Here is a 22,437-nt window from a genome sequence, read left to right on the forward strand (position 1 = left end):
TCTGCTGTAGGGTGGAACCTGAGAACCCGCTCTCTGGAGAACCAGCCTTCTGGAGAACCAGCCTTCTGGAGAACCACTCATCCAAACAACCTGACGCTGACTCTCCCTCTCTCCTCCCCCTCCCTCTCTCTCCCCCCCTCTCTCTCTCCCCCTCCCTCTCTCTCCCCCCCACTCTCTCTCTCCCCCTCTCTCCCCCCTCTCTCTTTCTCCTCCCCCTCCCTCTCTCTCTCTCCCCCCCTCTCTCTCTCCCCCCCGTCTCTCTCTCTCTCTCTCTCCTCCCCCTCTCTCTCTCTCCCCCTCTCTCTCTCCCCCCCCCTCTCTCTCTGTCTCTCTCTCTCTGTCTCTGTCTCTCTCTCTCTCCCCCCCCCCCCCTCTCTCTCTCTCTCTCTCATGCGGATGCCAGACTTTCTCTTTTACTTAGAAAGAGACGGTGGTTGATGTTGAGGCTTGATGAACGACCTCACCGCAGGGCACGCACACACACCACACACACACACACACACACACACACACACACACACACACACACACACACACACACACACACTATGTTTAGATGTCTCTGGTGACCATCAGCACGAGGCAGAGCCAGCGTCTACTTTACTGCTCCTCCTAACGGCCGGAATAACTCCTGTCCACTGGGCTGACTCCTGAGGAGGTAGGAGACTCCTGAGGAGAGGAGTCCCCTGAGGAGGTAGGAGGCTCCTGAGGAGGTAGAAGACCAGAGGAGGTAGGAGGCTCCTGAGGGGGTAGGAGACTCCTGAGGAGGTAGGAGACTACTGAGGGGGTAGGAGGCTCCTGAGGAGGTAGGAGGCTCCTGAGGAGAGCAGACTCCTGAGGGGGTAGGAGGAAGGAGACTCCTGAGGAGGTAGGAGGCTCCTGAGGAGGAAGGCGGCCCCTGAGGAGGTAGGAGGCCCCTGAGGAGGTAGGAGGCTCCTGAGGAGGTAGGAGACTCCTGAGGAGAGGAGACCCCTGAGGAGGTAGGAGGCTCCTGAGGAGGTAGGAGGCTCCTGAGGAGGTAGGAGACCCCTGAGGAGGTAGGAGGCTCCTGAGGAGGTAGGAGGCTCCTGAGGAGAGGAGACTCCTGAGGAGGTAGGAGGCTCCTGAGGAGAGGAGACTCCTGAGGAGGTAGGAGGCTCCTGAGGAGGTAGGAGACTCCTGAGGAGGTAGGAGGCCCCTGAGGAGGTAGGAGGCTCCTGAGGAGAGGAGGCTCCTGAGGAGGTAGGAGTCCCCTGAGGAGGTAGGAGTCCCCTGAGGAGGTAGGAGTCCCCTGAGGAGGTAGGAGTCCCCTGAGGAGGTAGGAGGGACTCCTTCAGCTGCAGCTGCTCCACAAGTGCTGCTGACAACCAGTGCAAACGCACACACAGACATGCACACACACGTGCACAGTGCCCCCCCCCCCCCGCGTGTGTACAGGTGGTGGTTGAGGTGTCCTTGAGGTGGCCCCCCCCCAGACACACTCTTTCAGGAGCAATCTGGGAGAGCGTACGCCGCTCGCATATTTATGGCTTATTTACAGAAGCCCTGGTTCAGCCACCACGGGGTTGGCTGAAGCACCTGTCCGTCAGGCTGGGGGAGGAGAGGGGGCGGGACCAGGTCGTCAATCAAGGAGGAAACGGGGAAATCACAGATTAACTCAATGTAAGAAAGGTACGTGGCACGAGTTGTTTGAAAAAGAGTGTGTCCAAGCATTTGTGTGTGTCTCTTAGTGTGTATCTAAGAGTGTGTCTAACGTGTGTGTGTGTGTGTGTGTGTGGGACGTTTCACATTTGGCTGGTGGCCATAATAAAGTAGAGAGTCGTTCGTATGTTGATCCAGTAACAAAACGATGATCTCATTCAAGAGGTTACACACACACACACACACACACACACACACACACACACACACACACACACACACTTAACCATGTCTTCCTGGACCCATCGAAAGAGGGATAAAACGTTAGTGTGTGTTTGTGTGTGTGTGTGTGTGTGTGTGTGTGTGTGTGTGTGTGTGTGTTCATAGTTTATTGGGAGCAATGACATCAGACACAGACACACACACACAGACACACACACATCATTTAAACCAATCACAGCAGCATCCTGTGTCTTCTGCTGCCGTCACAAAATCACAATTTCCACCGCAGGGGACAAGACAACCTAATCACACCGTGTGTGTGTGTGCACGCATGTGTGTATTTGTCTTTGTGTGTGTGTGTGTGTGCGTGCTTGTGTGTGTAAGTGTGTATGTGCGCATGCGTTTGTGCATGTGTCTGCATGTGTGTATTTTTGTGTGTGTGGGTGTAAGTTGATGTGCATGCATGAGTGTTTGTGCGTCCGTGCGTGTGTGCGTTTGTGCATGTGTCTGCATGCGTGGGTATTTTGTAAGTTGATGAGTGTGTGTGTGTGTGTGTGTGTGTGTGTGTGTGTGTGTGTGTGTGTGTGTGTGTGTGTGTGTGTGTGTGTGTGTGTGTGTGTGTGTGTGTGTACCCACCGCCTCCTCTTGAAGGGGGACTTGGGGGGGTCCGCCACGGGGATCATCTGCTCTCCGGGCCGGACCCACATGATGGGGCCGTCGTCGCTGTCCGTGGGCTCCATCCGCCGCAGGGCCGAGAGGGACCCCCAGGGCAGGGTCCTCTGGGGGACGGGGCGAGAGGGGAGTCCAGGCATTAAACCTTTCATTATGTGCTGGGCTGGAGCCACAAGGTGGGCCGTCTACCTGAGGAGGGTGCTCCCAACCCCTTAAAGGAATCAGGCCCACCGCTGGGCCTCCCAGACGTAATGTTACACAACGGTGTAACATTACGTTAACGGTGTTATAGTCCTACCCCCACCTGCTCCTGAAGGATGATATCTGCTCCTTTTCCCTCCAGGTCCACTTCACACATATCTAATACTATAGAATATAATGTCATAGAATTCATCAAGGGGGCTCACATTTACCGCCTCTTCCATTTCTATTTGTGCGAGATCTAATGGGCTCGGTATCCCCTGCTCCACGGAGTGTCTTCTGGTCAGGCGCTCCATCTACACCATCAGATTCCCTGCTGGGATCCTCATCTCCGGGCTTCCTGCTCCGGGGGACTCACCTTCAGGAAGGGCGACTCCTCCAGCATGCCCAGGAACTCGGGGAAGAAGTCCCCCACCTCCTCGTCCACGGCCCCCACCAGGCTGATCTGCCTCATGGCCCCCGCCCGGTACGTCCCGTGGCTGTACGACCGCTTCACCTGCCGGGAGACGACGAGGACACGGGTTACCGTGGGAACGCCCCGACGCGCTCCGAAGGGCCAGGACCAACGCGCGCGGGATCGGTCGGCATCGTTCATTTGTTTGGTGATAAAGCGGCCGTGAAGAATCAAACCTTTGTCACACATCAGTCTGGGGGGCCCAGGGAGTACAGGGAGACCCCTCAGTCAGACCCTCTCTTAGTACTGAGCAGGCCTACGTTCACACCGGCCCAGCTCGCCAGGAGCAGCCAGGGTAAGGTGCCTTGCTCAGGGGCACCTTGACACCCGGGAGCGAACTAGCAACCATCCGGATACAAGTCAACCCGCTCTTCCTCCTGAGATGGAACTAACTTCATCTGACCTTTTCAGTTCAAAAGTATGATCACATGTCTCTATGTAAGATTCCATATGCATATGGGGCCACTCCAAGTGGGGTAGGGCACTCCAACCCACAGCCTGCGGGTTAGGAAACAGCGATCGAATGCTACGTCGCTTCGGTCGCGCGTTGCACTCTCTGCACCAGCGGAACGCACACAGCCCCAGACGTCCCTGCCAGGTAAACACTCCACGCGCCCTACTCTTCAAATAGGGTACTTGTGCGTGTGGATCGCAGAACTGGTTTTACGGCCACTTAATACTTGTACTAAACGGCCTTCAGACAACAGTGTATTCCTTTCAGACACTCCGATAGCGTTAGCTGATGTATTATTCATTTTGGTTTTACTTGAAGCTGCTGTAGGTTAAATTTGAGAGTGGAGAGGAGGGAGAGGAATTCAGAAAATGCCCGACCAAACACATCTTCTCTTGGCCGACATCGACGTGTTGTGTTCACGCAGCTGGGGGGAGCTGCAGTATGTTGACGCTGTGTGAGCACGAATGGGAGCCAATCAGGACAAGGGGAGCCTGATTGGTCAGAAATGGTGTGTAAAATGCATGGTAGTTTTATTTATGTCTGCAGCACCAGCATAATGCATTAACCCGACTTGGTGTGTCTTAATAGACACACCTGTGTTGATCCTACTAGCAGAGGCAGCATTGCAGCCTTCTGACGGGGCACTTCACTCAGAAAGAACTGACAGATGGTCGTGGAGTTTCTACCAGATTACACTCAGATCACAGTTGTTCAAGTTGTTCGTAGCTACAGCACCGTTAATACAAGAACGGCATTCATTTAGGAGCCAGGTCCTTACTTGGCGTGACGCAGGAAGTACCTCAACCACAGGCCAACACAGCCACCCCCCCCCTTCACCCAGACACAGCCCCCCAGACGAAGCAATAAGCGCTGTGAAGCAGAGGATTAATGTTATCACTACGACGGAACAGAAACACAAAAGGAGGCTGCCAAATATGAATACCAAATGAGGTGTGTATTTTTAGCGCCTATGATTAAATACATTAAATATGAATTAGATAATTCGGTAGGACATTGCTCCAGGTGGGTGTGGATGCGAGCATGTGTGCGCACGTGTGTCACAGTCAAAGTGGTTCTATGATCACACTGAGTCCAAAATAAGGAACCAGAGGAAGAGAGAGAAGGGATGGGAACACGAGGGGGGAATCATCACTGCTCAGGACGAGTTATCTGATTCTCCCTTGAAAGGCTGCCGTGTGTGTGTGTGTGTGTCTACCCATACACAGGTCTCTGAACAGCGGCCTAATGAGCCACGCGGAGGCTGAGTGTTATTGCGTCATCTCAAAGGGGTTTGCACGACACCGGAATCATCAATGAGCTACATTAGTCATAACAGGTTACATAAGGTCGACACACACCACACACACACACACACACGCACACACAAAACAAACAAAAGGGCAAAAGGAAGGAAATGCCAATCAAAGTTAAGTGCCCCCCACCCACCTCCTCACATTTCCTGAGAACAAGAAGGTGAAACGCTAGCCTGTGACTCACGGTCGGACCAGGTCGCTCAGCGCAGCCTACGAGAGCTCTGGGCATTCTGACAGCTCTACAGCTGTGGTCTCACAGTGTATCTGTGGTGGTGGAGGCATTATTGTTATTATTTCATAGTTGACCGCTGTTCTGCAGGCGCTTATGTCACTAATGTTCCATAAAGAAGCATCCCCGTTTCAATGGAAGGGCCGGGCGTGAGGCCTTGGCCTTGAACAACATCGTCGACAATCAAAGAGAAAAGACAAACACAGGCAACAACTAACTAAAGCCCGGAGCCCGAATGCAAACAGTGGCAGCGAAAGGCAGAGAGAAGCTGGTAAATGGGCCCACTCTATCCATCCATTTTTGCAGCCAGTCTTAAAACCTCCTAATTCCATCACTCCTCTATTCATTCTATTTCTCCCTCCGTCTCCGGCGTCTTTGGGGCCTATTGCTTCGTTCAGTTCATGACTCCATTACATGGGCTTCCTCCTTTATTAAATCCACCACTTCGGCCATTGTACCTCCTCTTCCTCCCACCGCCTGCCCGCGTGTCTGCCGCTGTGTGTGTGTGTGTGTGTGTGTGTGTGTGTGTGTGTGTGTGTGTGTGTGTGTGTGTGTGTGTGTGTGTGTGTGTGTGTGTGTGTGTGTGTGTGTGTGTGTGAGAGAGTCATCGTTGGGAGACTCCGGTGGACTAAGTCTATTAGTCTCTTGCTGCGTCTGCGTCACAACAAAGCCTCTGTAGTCGCACCAGTGCTGACTGGCGCCTTTGTCATGGCCGTGCACACACACACACAGACACAGACACAGACACACACACACACACACACACACAGACACACACACACAGGCCTCTATCCCCCCCCCCCACAAATATTGTTACACAACCACACCTGCACGTACAGAAACACATAAGCTGCCGTCTTGCACACCTTAATCACTGAAACGTTCATCAGCGCAGAGCTCTCAGTATCGCGTTACGCTACCACAGCTAATAATCCACACACTCGGCCCGTAGCCGCGCTCCAACGCCGCCGCCGCGCTAGATGCTAAAATTAGAGACATCAAGAACCTACAGAACGGCTCTACATCAAGAACCTACAGAACCGCTCTACAGAACAGCTATACATCATAAACCTACAGAACCGCTCTACATCAAGAACCCACAGAACCGCTCTACAGAACTGCTCTACATCAAGAACCTACAGAACCGCTCTACATCAAGAACCTACAGAAACGCTCAACAGAACCGCTATACATCATAAACCTACAGAACCGCTCTACATCAAGAACCTACAGAACCGCTCTACATCAAGAACCTACAGAACCGCTCTACAGAACAGCTATACATCATAAACCTACAGAACCACTCAACAGAACCGCTCTACATCAAGAACCTACAGAACCGCTCTACATAACCGCTATACATCATAAACCTACAGAACCGCTCTACATCAGGAAGCTACAGAACCGCTCTACATCAAGAACCTACAGAACCGCTCTACAGAACGGCTATACATCATAAACCTACAGAACCGCTCAACAGAACTGCTCTACATCAAGAACCTACAGAACCGCTCTACATCAAGAACCTACAGAACCGCTCTACATAAAGAACCTACAGAACCGCTCTAGATCAAGAACCTACAGAACCGCTCTACAGAACCACTCTACATCAAGAACCTACAGAAACGCTCTAGATCAAGAACCTACAGAACCGCTCTACAGAACTGCTCTACATCAAGAACCTACAGAACCGCTCTAGATCAAGAACCTACAGAACCGCTCTACATCAAGAACCTACAGAAGCGCTCTACATAACCGCTCTACATCAAGAACCTACAGAACCACTCTAGATCAAGAACCTACAGAACCGCTCTACAGAACCGCTCTACATCAAGAACCTACAGAACCGCTCTAGATCAAGAACCTACAGAAGCGCTCTACAGAGAACCTACAGAAGCGCTCTACAGACCATTCACGGTTGATCCACTCTCTATCGATAAGGACTCCAGTGGCTGCTTCATTCCAGCCGCGAGGTCTACACTGATTTATTCAATTATAACGTTATCAAGGGTTGAACATGGATGAGGTCTGGCCATAGCCTCATGGAGCGCTCCATTTGGATTGTCTGCTAACGATGGCACAGCTAGCTCTGTAGAACGCGATCTACAACGCGGTGTGTGAACCAATGGGTGATGACCGAGGGCAGCGTGGTGTTCAGCGTTAGTTAAACAGCTCTGCCCTGACTGGGGATGAGCTGACGTTTTAAACTCTGCTCTGAGTCACCAGACTCTTCAAACAGGGGGAGGCACTCTTTAACAGGGCCGTTCACGTCGCCTGTGTGTGTGGGTTTGCGTTTGTGTGTATCAAAAACGGATGCACGCACACACATCATTGCACCGGGGCGAGCTCCAATAAAGCGCTGGATGCCTGGAGGCTGCTAACCTTTAGAGAACTGGGGATGGTCGCTGGAACACTGCACAGACAGCCGCACTGTGTCCTCACACACACACTGGGGGGTTGTGTGTGTGTGAGAATAAGAGAATAATAGCTCCCTCTTAAGTGTGTGTGTGTGTGCATGTGTGTGCATTAGCGTGGGGGCGTGTGAGCTTGTTCGCAAAAGACTCCGAATCTGAGAGTGGGACAAGCTGCTTCTTCTTATCACATCATGTTCACAACAACTCAAGTATTAACAACCACTAAAACATGTTAAAAACAAATAAAACATGTTAAGAACAACTAAAGCATGTTAACGACAACTGAAGCATGTTAAAAACAACAAAAACATGTTAACAACTAAAACATGTTAAGAACAACTAAAGCATGTTAACAACAACTGAAGCATGTTATAAACAACTAAAACATGTTAACAACTAAAACATGTTCACAACAACTAAAACATGTTCAAAACAACTGAAACATGTTCACAACAACTAAAACATGTTCACAACTAAAACATGTTCACAACAACTAAAACATGTAACAACAACTAAAACATGTTCACAAGAACTAAAACATGTTTACAAGAACTAAAACATGTAACAACAACTAAAACATGTTCACAAGAACTAAAACATGTTCACAAGAACTAAAACATGTTCACAACTAAAACATGTTCACAAGAACTAAAACATGTAACAACAACTAAAACATGTTCACAACAACTAAAACATGTTCACAACTCAAACATGTTCACAACTAAAACATGTTCACAACTAAAACATGTTCACAAGAACTAAAACATGTTCACAACTAAAACATGTAACAACAACTAAAACATGTTAACAACTAAAACATGTAACAACAACTAAAACCTGTTCACAACAACTAAATCATGTTCACAACAACTAAAACATGTTAACAACAACTTAAACATGTTCACAACTAAATCATGTTCACAACAACTAAAACATGTTAACCACAAACATGTTCACAACTTAAACATGTTCACAACAACTAAAACTATTCACAACAACCAAGCGGACCAATCACTTGGAGACGCTGTGGTGTATTTTCAGAGGTATCCGGACCGTGTGGTTCTAGTGAACTGCCCGTGGCCTGTCGTACATCCCCTGACCTTAAAGAACACCAAACCTCGGGCCAGATTCACTGAGCCCAGTTCCACAATCAGCTCCCATCCGCCTGCGAGTGTTTAGAACAAAGATGGAACACAGACGGAACCGAGATGGGCGTTTCTTCAGCAGAAGAATGCAGATCTCTGTTCAAACCGTGACAGACGTTCTGTGCACAGTCTGGATTCAGGCGATGGCTTTTGTCCACATCGATTATTTTGCTTATCCAAAAATCACACAATTGCGCTCCTTTGTACATCTCCCTCCCCATGCAATACATTTATTTTACAAGTGAAATATTTCTCTATTGTTTTCCAAAAGACAAACCCTAAATGGTGCTTTTTAGGTCAAGTTCCAAGGTCCAATGCTTCAAAAGGACAGAGAAATAAATGAATAAATAAATATTGTCCACAGTATCTAACCTGCTCTCAGTAATCAGTCACAGCCCAAGCAGTGGTCCGATTCTTTCCAAAGATGACTCTAAATCACTTCCTCAACCCCCTCCAGATGTATGTGTGTGTTTGTGTGCGCGTGTGTTCCGACCTGGGAGTAGAAGTTGGCCATGGTGGTGGTCTCGATGTCCTTCTTGCCCAGTATCTCCATCTTCACCGGAGCGGACGGGAACTTGGAGGAGAAGTAATCCAGGAAATCTGGAAGGTAGCTGGCGGCTCCGTGGACGATCCCCATCACGTAGTGTGCCCCCTGGGTCCACACACACACACACACACACACACACACACACACACACACACACACACACACACAAACACACACACACACACACACACACACACACACACACACACACACACACACACACACAGCGTTACTCCAGGGGGCAGAAGCGGCGGTGCAGCTCTGCCTTCCTAAAGGTGTTCCTCTGGGAGATGTTTGGGTATGACAGGCGGACACCGCTCAGAGGGGAGACCTTACAGTGGTTCACTCTGACATCTCCAGAAATGTCTACTGCAAAAGAAAACACGTATTATAAAAAAATATTGTGGTGTTGTGGTCATAGTCGGGTAAAACGGGTGTAGCATCTACATAAATCATATTTATTCAAAGTTTATTATGAAAAAGGTTAGAATTTTTTTTCCAAATAATTTCTACATCTACATAAATATGTTTATAAAAATGTATTCATAATGTTAGTTCTTTATCAATCATCAAAAACACATCAGTGATGTCCACAGGGGCTGAAGACATCACAATCTGTAACCACGTTCAAAAGTAACCTTAAGACGCACCTATTTCGCACAGCATTCCCCTGAATCCATTTCTATTAAGTTTTTATTTATTATTTATATTTCTAATTACCACTCTCTTCACTTATTTCTCTGTCCTAACGTGCCTCTAAATATGCATATTCTTATTTTATACTTTCGTTTTACTTACAGTACCATTTATTTTCACTGTTCTAATGTATTCAAATTGTATTGCTGTATTTTTTACTGGGAGTTTGTATTGTATTGTATTGTCTGAACCGGATCATTCCCCTCGGACAGCGTTACCTGGGAGTTTGTATTGTATTGTCTGAACCGGATCGTTCCCCCCCAGCGTTACCTGGGAGTTTGTATTGTATTGTCTGAACCGGATCGTTCCCCTCGGACAGCGTTACTTGGGAGTTTGTATTGTATTGTCTGAACCGGATGGTTCCCCCCCAGCGTTACCTGGGAGTTTGTATTGTATTGTCTGAACCGGATCGTTCCCCCCCAGCGTTACCTGGGAGTTTGTATTGTATTGTCTGAACCGGTTCGTTCCCCCCCCCCAGCGTTACCTGGGAGTTTGTATTGTATTGTCTGAACCGGATCGTTCCCCCCCGGACAGCGTTACCTGGGAGTTTGTATTGTATTGTCTGAACCGGATCGTTCCCCCCCAGCGTTACCTGGGAGTTTGTATTGTATTGTCTGAACCGGATCGTTCCCCCCCAGCGTTACCTGGGAGTTTGTATTGTATTGTCTGAACCGGATCGTTCCCCCCCCCAGCGTTAACTGGGAGTTTGTATTGTATTGTCTGAACCGGATCGTTCCCCCCCAGCGTTACCTGGGAGTTTGTATTGTATTGTCTGAACCGGATCGTTCCCCCCAGCGTTACCTGGGAGTTTGTATTGTATTGTCTGAACCGGATCGTTCCCCCCAGCGTTACCTGGGAGTTTGTATTGTATTGTCTGAACCGGATCGTCCCCCCCCAGCGTTACCTGGGAGTTTGTATTGTATTGTCTGAACCGGATCGTTCCCCCCAGCGTTACCTGGGAGTTTGTATTGTATTGTCTGAACCGGATCGTTCCCCCCCAGCGTTACCTGGGAGGAGTCTTCACTGAAGGCCAGGGTCACAAACTCCTGGGCGAACCTCTGCCTCTGGCCGGGGGACAGCGCCCCCAGCTGGGCGGCGTGTGCGTGGGCCACCAGCGCCCCCCCGTTGGGCTGCTTCTCCACGTGGAAGTAGGGGGCGAACTCCAGGCCCCCCATCCCAGGGTGGGGGCCCCGCGGCAGGGGGGGGCTGGGAGGGGGGGCGCGGGGGGGGGGAGGGCAGCTGGGCGACGCCCGCCACGGGGAGCGGCGGCTTGAAGGGGGAGGAGGAGGAGCAGGGGGGGGGGGGCGATGGGCTGGCCGGCCGTCTGGCTGGAGCGGTGGTACATCTTCACCCGCCGGTGCTTCTTCTTCTTCTTCTTCTTCACCTTCCTCATCAGCAGCTCCTCCGAGTCCCTCGTCTTCGCCTTCTCCCCTGAAGGACGAAGAACAAAGAGGAGAGGAATGAATATTACAACAGCTACACTGGTATAACAATTATTGTGTACCGTGTGAAAGGGATACCAAATGTTTATAAAATAATAGTTATATATATATCATTTTGTTAACAAACGTTGAAAGATAGTGTGCTTTGAAATTGTATTCATTCACAGATTGAGAAAAATGGCATAACAGCTTCAAGCTTCAAGACCAAGAATAAAAACCCAGGCTGGTATCAGCATCAAAGCATCTGTGTGTGAGCAAGCGCCCGTGTGCGCACGTGTGTGTGTGTGTGTGTGTGTGTGCGTGCGGCATCAGATGTGAAGAGTGCTGCCTCGGCATAACTCCACCAATGACGGCTGTCCCATTACACACACACACACACACACACACGCACACGCGCACGTGCACACGCACACACGCACACACACACACACACACACACACACACACACACACTCACTCACTCCCCATGAGGGCTCTTTTATTAACGAGACACACTCTGTAATCTCTCGCTGCTTTCACAGGAATTATGTTTGCCTCCTTCCAGCGGTTCCACTCTGGTTAAACCTCTCGTATCTGTTGGTCTGTCTGCCTCTGCCGCCAGCGGACAGCAGGGGGACAGACAAACCACCAACACACGCAGACAGAGAACGTATCAGAGAGGGAAGGTGTGAAGGGACCAATGGGAGGGCTGGGTCGCTGGAACAGTGAAGGGAGCCAATGGGAGGGTGCGGTCGCTGGTACAGCTCACAGGTCCCCGCTGCGGACAAACCGCCATTCAAAGCGTCTTATCTTCCAGAGCTGAGGGGGGCCCTTGGGCGACTGCTTCAGTCTGGAGTGTGTGATTCAACAGAACCCGGGCAGGGGGGGGGGGCAGCATCCATCTCCCTGCTCAGACCAGACGGGGGGGCGGTCAGGTGAAGGGCGGCTCTTCAGAAAGTCCTTCAAGGTTTCCCAAAGTATAAACACCAGTGTCCTCTAGGACTTCACCACGCTGAGGGAGGAGAGCAATCTGCCATCCCAGCCGATATGGGGTAAGATGAATTCTTACACGTTCTACACACACACACACACACACACACACACACACACACACACACACACACACACACACACACACACACACACACACACGCACTCTTTTTTTGTTTCTTCTTCTTCATGGCTGTATGCTGTGTAATGATTTCCAATAGCAGTTCTTTTATTTTCTCCTGGCTCTTTATCTCCCGCCTTCCCCCCCGGACTCTGAGCATGGCCGCTCCCCCCAGACTGAATAAAGCCCCTTTTCAGTTTGAATCCACAGTGAACTTCATTAAATGTCACACTTGTTTTGTTGCTTTAAACCGGTTTCTCCCTTTGGGTGAGTCTTGCGGTCTGCCTTACTTTGTCTAAATAAATATTGCACGCAGCCTGTTCTTTTTGCCAAGGCTTCTATAAACAGCTCTCTGCATCACTGCCACTACAACCTATTTCCTGTCACTTGCTGTAAACGGGACAATGTTTTTCTGTCCCTTTCCGTAAACACAGCAGTTAAAACAGAACCTTTCTACAGAAGCAAACCATCTCCACGCCTGAATGGACGCCAGCAGCACTGTCACTCGCAGTCATTCACTCACTCACTCACTCACTCACTCACTCACCCACTCACTCACACAAACGCCTATTCTTTCCAGTCTACACACATTGGAAACACTAGACTGAGCAAAGTCTTCCAGCCGGTGGCAATGCGCCATTGTGTCGGCAAAGAGTCTAATAGCACTGCACAAAATGCTAGAAAGGAGCGTGTCTCACACACACACACACACACAAAAACAGTCTAAATATATAGTTCTGGTGCCACCGACTGCTCTGCTCCAGCAGAACGTGAGGATCCACCTCATGCCAGAGATGTTAATTCCTTCAGGGGTTTGGTGGCGCTCTTTAGACGTGTAGCGCAGCCCCAGTGAATTCACTGCCTGACCACCAGCAGTGGAACCAACAGAGGCCTGCTGTACTGCAGCCAGCCCGGCACCAACTGGTGAATATTAAAGGGGCCACAAGGTCCTCGTCTCTTTGGTTGACTGACCGCCCGTACTGACGGTGCCCCATGGTTTGATTTGAGAGTTGTAAAGAGAGAGCAGTAAAGAGCGAAATAAAGCAACAACAATTAAAAACACTTCCCCTCTGTTCCCTCCCTGCGTACGCCTCTCCACCAATGAGACGTGTTGCCTGAACCAATCAGGGAAAGAGATTGGTCTCACATCTAGGTCGTCTCATACAGGCACAGCCAACTTCAAACTGATTCCTCACAGCGCATTTCACTAACATCAGACACACGGCCTTGGCCTTTCTTATAAATGATACTGAAATGTTAGCTACAGCACCTTTTACCATAGACAGAAGTTTAATTGGTTTACCTACAATAAAGTACCTGGTGATAAGCTCATCTTTCCTCTGCTGTGTTTTGCCGACATAAGGATTGATTCCTAGTAAAGGTTATTGACTGAGGGACAGTAACTTCCAGGCACTCTCCTTGTCAACAGATTAATATTTGTGTTCAGTGGAGTGCAGAGCTGTAGTAGCAAATGATGACAAATATATGCAAATGGTGTGAACTGATTACATTGCCTTCTCTATATTTCATACTCACAAAAGGTGCATAACCTGGTGTACATTAATAGCCCAGTCTACACAAGGGACCGACTCAAATGCAGAAAAACAATGTTTTGACTGAACATATAATTGTAATATTAATAATTAAAGCAGTATTCTGTTCTGTTTAAAGAATTTGTTACACAAAGTACATTATAAAAAAATGTGGTGTTCAGATACAGAATTCAATGTTAGGTCAATATCTAACAATCCCTCTCGTGTTCTCCATTGATATTTGATTGATTATTGATTATGGAACGACACTGACCTTTGAGAGGCTGCTTGACCTCTCCATTCTCCCTCTTGATCTCATTCATGACTTTGTGTTTCTTCTTCTCCTTCTCTCCCTCCCTGACCTTCTCCCGCTCCTCCAGGCTCCTCTCCTTCGCCTTCTCCTTGGCAGAGGGCTCTGGGGGGAAGAGGGTAGAAACAACCGTTAGCCAACCTGACGCACACACACACACACAAAGACGCACTTTATCTCACACTGATCAAAGACCACCGATACAAGAAGATAACCTCGTATTCCCCCCCCAAATGTCAGATCACTCAGTCTGGATAAATGTTCTTACACACACAAAGCACGTTGTACATCATCGTGTGTGTGTCTGTGTGTGTCTGTGTGTGTCTGTGTGTGTGTGCGTGCACATAACGACATTTCTCCCAACCCTTCCAGACGGTCTCCACTCAGCTGAACAAGGTCTGCCGCCACGACGCCGGAACACACACTTGAAGACACTCTTCACCAGAGAATTCATCATTAATCTCGTCCCTTCCTACCCCCTCCTCTAGAAACCAACAGCCTCCCCCCTCCAGCAGGAGGAGAGAGGGCTGTGACCCGTCTGGGATCTGTTCAACTCCTCTCTCCCTGTTATCTGGACAGCAGCGCTGGATGGAATAACCTTATCAGAGAGTGAGAGCCACGGGAATACGTTTGGGTTTGGCTATACGTCTTTATTGCAAGGGCACACACTACACACACTAAGGCACTACACATCTGTCAGATGGCTTGTTCAATCATAAACACGTCTCGGTAAAGGTGTCAGGAAAGGAGATGGAAGGCTTTGATCAGCCACACACACACACTTCAGTAGACTAGACGCCGCTCTGGCCGTGGAGTTCTGTCTACCAGACAACGGCCGGGACATAACCACTTTGAAGTTGGTGAAATGCTCCTTGTGTCTTCCTGGCTCGTGGTTTGGGCCTCAGAACATCTGACCGCTAACTGACCAGAACACGGCCGTTAAAACGCAGCCCATTCAACATAATTGCATTTTTTCGCCGTGACCGGCTTTAATGAGCCTCCCTCCGCGTGTTATATTCACCGACCGAGCGGTCAAGGTGACGACCGGCAGTATAGGGTGGGAGGAGGGAAGATAATGTGCAGCCGAGTGTCAGACACAGAGAGGAATCACAGGCACACATAGAACCACCGCTCAGCGAATCACAACGCTGGCTCCTCTCCAGCTGAGCAGAGGAACAATAACCTGGATCATCCACAGGCTGAGAACGCAGTGCGTGGCTGTGTCACTCCTCGTTTTGTTTGGTGAATCGGTTGGCCCTTTCTCTTGTCTTTGAACGCGGCGAGAGAGACGTGTTGAAGGGAAGCCATGTTGGGCTCTTTCTGATCCGCGTGTCTCCAGCGGCGGAGGAGGGTCAGAGGCAGGGAGGAGGGATTAACGGGTCAGGACCAAAGGAGAAACGCTTTGAAAGGGCGCAGAGAGCACAACTAGGAGGTACGTAACAATGGACACTTCTTACGGGCCCTGAATTAAAGAGAGTACTTTTTGATTATTACGTTTTTTTTATTGAGTCAAGAAAATCTTTATTTTTGGTTTGCAAGTTCAGGACTAGTATGATATAATCAGCTTTGAAAACAATAGTCAAAATGTAAGTTTCATGGAAATGCCAAGGCTATTTATCGGAAGTAGGACTAACGTCGGCAAGTTGGCCGATGGTGTGTACAGTTGTAATTACAGCCCGTTCTCCTAGCTTGAATCAGAAGCCATGTTAGAAAGTGAATGGACTGTAGAGCAGTTCTAGGGCCCAGATGGGCCGGGCACACAGCCCTGATATAGCATCTGACCAGGGTCGGATCAGCACAGCGCAGCACGGCGGGCAAAAAATTATTTGGCTGTGAAAATAACAACATTAAAAATAACCGAAATGACCCAATAGTCGCTTTGAAATCCACCCAAGCAAACCTGAAATGAGGTGAGTCAGAACTCAAGCGGAGGTTATTTTAACGCTCGGATACGAGGCTGATGCAACGGGGGGCGGGCTCAGAGAGCGGCTGGAGAACCCTCGGCTCGTCACACGGTTCACTAGGTCACCACCAGCGCAGTCCCCAGGCTAAACGATGGGGTCACAAGGGCCCACTCACATACTGCCACCTGGGTGCTCGGTCCACATTAGAACAACAACAACAACAACAACAACAGCTTGTGGTCCGGATGCCCCAAGATGGCCGGCTGGGACTTCCTTTATGAAACTTTACAGATCACATGATTGACTCTCTTCTATACGGGAAATACCCAACGATCAACGTCTTAAGTTGGGGCATGCTAAAGAAACAAATCATACAGTTAAAAATGTCAAAGAAAAGAAATAAAGGCAGTAGAAGACTGAATTTCAAGAGGTTAATCTGAGTCATTATCACCAAGCAACAAGAATGAGTGAGTTGTAAACAGTATATTGAAGAAGAAAAAGGGGTTTGGTGGGTTATTGTATTGTGTAGCAGCGGTCCTCGTGGTCCACTGAGCCCAGCGGAGGGCTCCCACTGCTGATCAAAGGGAACGGAGCCAGAGGAAGCTGCTGGTTAATCCACAGCATCTCCCCAGCAAAACCTCCCTACCTCCAATCAACCAAGTTCACACGGGAGATTCTAGTCCATGTGCTCCAGTGGCGGCCTCTCTGAGTGGTTTTTATATCGTTAAAGATACCAGGCTACACACACAACTATAGCTAGGCCTACTGGGAATTTAGAAAGATATTTATAGTAAATATGATGAACGAGAGAGAGGGAGAAGGAGAGAGACACAGAGAGAGACAGAGAGGGGGAGGAGAGAGAGACACAGAGAGGGGGAGAAGGAGAGAGAGAGACAGAGAGAGAGACAGAGAGGGAGAGAAGGAGAGAGAGACACAGAGAGACACAGAGAGGGGGAGAAGGAGAGAGAGAGACACAGAGAGGGGGAGAAGGAGAGAGAGACACACAGAGAGAGAGACACACAGAGAGACACAGAGAGGGGGAGAAGGAGAGAGAGACACACAGAGAGACACAGAGAGGGGGAGAAGGAGAGAGAGACACAGAGAGAGAGACACAGAGAGACACAGAGAGACACAGAGAGGGGGAGAAGGAGAGAGAGACACAGAGAGGGGGAGAAGGAGAGAGAGAGACACAGAGAGAGAGACACAGAGAGGGGGAGAAGGAGAGAGAGACACAGAGAGGGGGAGAAGGAGGGAGAGAGCCACAGAGAGAGAGACACAGAGAGGGGGAGAAGGAGAGTGAGACACAGAGAGAGAGACACAGAGAAGGGGAGAAGGAGAGAGAGACAGAGAGAGGGGGAGAAGGAGAGAGAGAGACACAGAGAGAGAGACACAGAGAGGGGGAGAAGGAGAGAGAGAGACACAGAGAGACACAGAGAGAGACACAGAGAGGGGGAGAAGGAGAGAGAGACACAGAGAGGGGGAGAAGGAGAGAGAGACATAGAGAGAGACACAGAGAGGGGGAGAAGGAGAGAGAGACACAGAGAGGGGGAGAAGGAGGGAGAGAGCCACAGAGAGAGAGACAGAGAGGGGGAGAAGGAGAGTGAGACACAGAGAGAGACACAGAGAGGGGGAGAAGGAGAGTGAGACACAGAGAGAGACACAGAGAGGGGGAGAAGGAGAGAGAGACAGAGAGAGAAACACAGAGAGGGGGAGAAGGAGAGAGAGAGACACAGAGAGAGAGAGACACAGACAGTGAGACACAGAGAGAGAGACACAGAGAGAGAGACACAGAGAGAGAGACAGAGAGAGAGAGAGACACAGACAGACAGACACAGAGAGAGAGACACAGAGAGATCTCTTGTCCAAGAAAGAAGAGTTGAGGAAGAAATGGTTGGATTGGACATTCATTCACCGTGCCCGCGGTCAGGGCACCGCGGTCACCGACGGGGGTCGCGGGAGCTCCGGCCACCACCCTGGCGGCGGTCACGGTGAATGAATCCGACCATTTCTTCTTAGCACAGGCACGAGCTTGTTCCTCAATGTAAGCAGCTTGCTGTTACCCCCTACCTGCCCAGATGGGCTCTGTGTCACCTGGCCGCAAAATCAGTGCTGTCGTCCCCTGGGCCATCGCAAGCCAAGGCGGGCGAGGCCAGGACACTAACTCACCAACCGACGTCAGGTGGTGAGGCTTTTCTGATTCCCTCGTTTACGCCTCCATTTTCTTTCATTAGCTAATGCCGGCAATCGAGGTAGAAGAACATTTTCACGCTCAGCATGCATTCGCAACTCCGAGTGACCTATCCTGTTTCAAAAGGAACAAGATTAAACGGTTTCTCGTGAATGACACCTTTGAAAACCAATGTAACCTTTCAAAAACAGAGTGAACCATAATTCAGTTCTGTGAGGTTTGGAATACTTAAGTCAAGTTAAGTAGGCTAAAACATGATGTTATTTTGGAACTCACTCAGATAATGCCCCAAGAGTGTTATAAATGTTATACATGCTGCTTATATGTGTAAAAATAAAAGTCTTTTTGAATGCCATTTTGAATTCAAGGTAAGGAATTTTAATGAAAAAATCATGTCTTTTCATCTTTTGTGTAATAGTTTTTTTTTCTTTCTGTAACAATCACCTCTCTCTAACTTGTCCACTGGCTTTGGCGGAATACATTTGTAACAGTGTGATCAATACAGATGACATTTACACCTGTGTGATGGAACACAACACTATTACACAAACCTCTCGGCGGCTAAGGTCGGGGGGGGGGGGGGGGGGTCAAAGGTTATCCGAACCAACGGGATAGTTTCTCGCCGTTCAGACACAACTCGGCCCTTTGTTTGAGTTCAGTTCCCACGAGAGCCCATGGGCATGACGTGCCTCAGACTCATGTCAATATTGAATCGCTACACTAACGCGGCGCCAGGAGGGCTTATCACGTTTAGACGATCTTAACGCCTCACCATGATAATGAGGTTATACACATCTGACTAAAAATGAGATTGACACAAAGTAGAAAATGAAAACCTAGCAGCTGGCCGGCTGTAGGGCAGAACACAAAGTCATCATTTATTGATCCAATAATCACAACACGTAACAATGCACTAATTAGTTCACATTAAGCGGTTTCATGGTCTGCTGATTCCAGACATCAAATCCACCACAATGGAGGGCTTCTACCAAAGGACGAGACTCCACATCATCACCATAGTTCATCCTCCACTGGTCCCAGAGTTACTGAGTGCACATGTGTACCGCGTTGACCTTAACTCTCCCTGAAACCAAAGGGTTCAATCCCAGGGACCACCACACCCTCCCTCTACCCTACAATATGAAATGATTCACTACGCAAAGGTAAACCTGCAGACAGCCTTTAATCAATGCCTCAAACCGCTGCTACGTTAACAACTCACTCAGTACACCTGTAGAGGTCACAGAGTACACCTGGAGCGGTCACACAGCACACCTGTAGAGGTCACACAGTACACCTGTAGAGGTCACACAGTACACCTGTAGAGGTTACACAGTACACCTGTACTGGTCACACAGCACACCTGTAGAGGTCACACAGTACACCTGTAGAGGTCACACAGTACACCTGTAGAGGTCACACAGTACACCTGTAGAGGTCACACAGTACACCTGTACCGGTCACACAGCACACCTGTAGAGGTCACACAGTACACCTGTAGAGGTCACACAGCACACCTGGAGCGACCCGGTCACAGCACACCTGTAGTGACCCGGTTCCATTCCCCCCACTGGCTGACTGACTGTAAGGTAAACAGCCGTCCAGATATCCTGTCTGTTACTCCACCAGGCCTTCTGGGGTCGGCCCACTGTTGATTTCTTTCCGTCTAAATATGTTGGAACATTCCTGCTCCTCATTATTATTGCTGGTGTTCCCTGTGCTTTAGTACCTGTCATGTACACCGTTTGCCTCCTAATTATGTAATGTTTCTGGTATCTTCCTGTCTGGGTGAGGCTCTATGCTTGGAAAGTAAAATAAACATGCTATTATTAGGATCTATGGTGTAATATTTTATATTTTCAGTGTCCGTCCAATCCATGTCATGACCTCTCAAAGCTAGCCAAGTGGAAAAGAGAAACTCTGACTCACACACACACACACACACACACAGACACACACACACACACACACACACACACACACACAGAGCTGTCAGGGACCAGCTCAGAAAACTAAGCAGGGATTAACAGTGTGAATGCAAAGAGACACAATTCCAGACAAAACGACCCTAGCTACTCAAGTGTGATAAAGAGGGTGTATGACAACATCACACCAGTAATGCATCGCAAGCTTTTGATCAATCTTAAAATAATAACACATGTTAGATGAATCCTATACCATGGCATTTATTAGTATATATAGAAATATATATTAATTAATTAATCAATTAATATTGGAAAACGAACAAAAACAAATTAATGACTTATGAGCAGGACTTGTTATGGAACAGGTTAAAATATTGTATTGTATAATATATACAAGAAATAATAGGCTATCTATCGTAACTGTTACGTAAAAGGTGGTCATTAGACATTAAGTATCAAAGCACGAGTATCATAAATACCACCGCTGCGTGCTTTGCGTTTTGTAAAGTAGGTTAGCGGTTATAGCGCGTGAACGTTTCCCTCCTCATAGCTGAGGCTACGGAGGGGGCGTGGCGCTGCCGTTAGGAGGGGGCGTGGCGCTGCCGTTTCCCTCCTCATTCTGAGGGTAGGAGGGGGCGTGGCGCTGCCGTTAGGAGGGGGCGTGGCGCTGCTGTTTCCCCTCATACTGATGGTAGAAGGGGGCGTGGCGCTGCCGTTAGGAGGGGGCGTGGCGCTGCTTTACCCAAACAACACTTGCCCTATAATGGCGGGCGGCTGTCATATTGTTATGACAACAACGTTCCTTTTAACGTTTGGACTCCATCCGATTAAAAGGCGCATTGATATTTGCTTTAGGGGGATTGATCAATTAGCTATTACTATTAACATACCGCCCAACAAACCAAAAAAAACTACGTTATATTTCCGTATTGCCTGGACGTATGAAGCGATACATATAACCACGGGGTTGTTATAAACGCATAACGCAAATGTGTGTTACGGGAGCACGAAGAACAGCTTGTTACGATGTAACGAACACAGCCCGCGGGTTCACGACAGGGTGACCATTTGTACCCAGGTGGCCATAACCGAACAAGTAAACGCGTTACTTGACGGAAAATAACAACTTAACGCACTATGAATTGGTTATAGGGCGCGAGGTGTTTCACCTAAAGGCTGAACGGGTCCTCTGTCACATGCCGACCGCCCAGCGGACCTCTGAGTGGCCACTGTCCTCCAGACACTAACCAGACACTCGCTCCCCGGACCACATGTGACTGTCCCCGGGTCCCCGGAGCCGAGTGCGGAGGCTGTAAGCGGTTTACTGAGGAATACAACTAAACTTTCGATCAATGCCTTCGCACCCAAAGTTAATTGCTTTGGCGCGTAAAAGCGCACAGCAGCACCAGGATAATGTAATTAATTAGGCCTACCTTTTGGGTTAATAGACACCTCTCCGTTCCCTCGCTTCATCGGAGAGACCTGACTGTATTCGCTGATGTTATTGTTCGGATTTTTCCCCGATCCAGGGGTCAGTAGTTTATTCCTTTTCCTCGCCTCTCCGTCTCCGAGGCATTCTTTCCCCGTCTCCTTCTCTCGGTGTTTATCTTTATTGGGTTTTTTGGTTTTAGTCGGAGTCGCTTTGTGGAGCAGGAAATCCCTCTGCTTGAAGACTTTACCAGTGTTACTAGAAGGCTGTGCTCCTCCAGTGGGCAGCGGTGATGAGAGCTCGCTGCTTGACGCGGGCGGGCTCCACAGACCCGGCCTGGCATCGCTCTGCTTCGGGGCCGGCGGGAGCTTCTCTTCCGCGGTGCCGCCGCCCCCCACCACTCCGTCTCTGGTGACTTTCTTCGCTTTCACGCTCCTCTCCTCGCCTCGGACCTTCTTGGGCGGTGGCGGGTGAATTTCCCGGGAAGACTTGGGGCGGTTGTCCGAGGCTCCTTTGGTGTGGTTCGGCTTGACGAGCGCGCTTTTCGCGGGGGCAACTTCTGTGGTCGTGGCGGCGGCGCCAACGATGTGAACCGAGCCCAGCGAGGCAGCCATCTTGAGCCTTCTCTCTATTTACTCTCTTCCCCCAAC

General features: G+C 49.4%; 1 protein-coding gene across 1 annotated transcript in view; it reads right to left on the reverse strand.

Moving 5' to 3' along the window:
* Positions 1-22,437, reverse strand: part of LOC307075103 (uncharacterized protein) — a gene marked incomplete at its 3' end in the record, with an annotated part of 27,566 nt that extends 5,129 nt beyond the window's left edge. The window contains 7 exon segments of the mRNA XM_079735608.1: positions 2,479-2,621; positions 3,074-3,211; positions 9,218-9,376; positions 10,975-11,124; positions 11,127-11,398; positions 14,306-14,446; positions 21,792-22,437. Of these exon segments, the coding sequence (XP_079591734.1) occupies positions 2,479-2,621; positions 3,074-3,211; positions 9,218-9,376; positions 10,975-11,124; positions 11,127-11,398; positions 14,306-14,446; positions 21,792-22,401 (1,613 nt within the window). The 5' untranslated portion in view covers positions 22,402-22,437.

This window comes from Pollachius pollachius, assembly GCF_949987615.1.
Source record: "Pollachius pollachius genome assembly, chromosome: 4".
In the NCBI taxonomy this organism is placed as follows: Eukaryota; Metazoa; Chordata; class Actinopteri; order Gadiformes; family Gadidae; genus Pollachius; species Pollachius pollachius.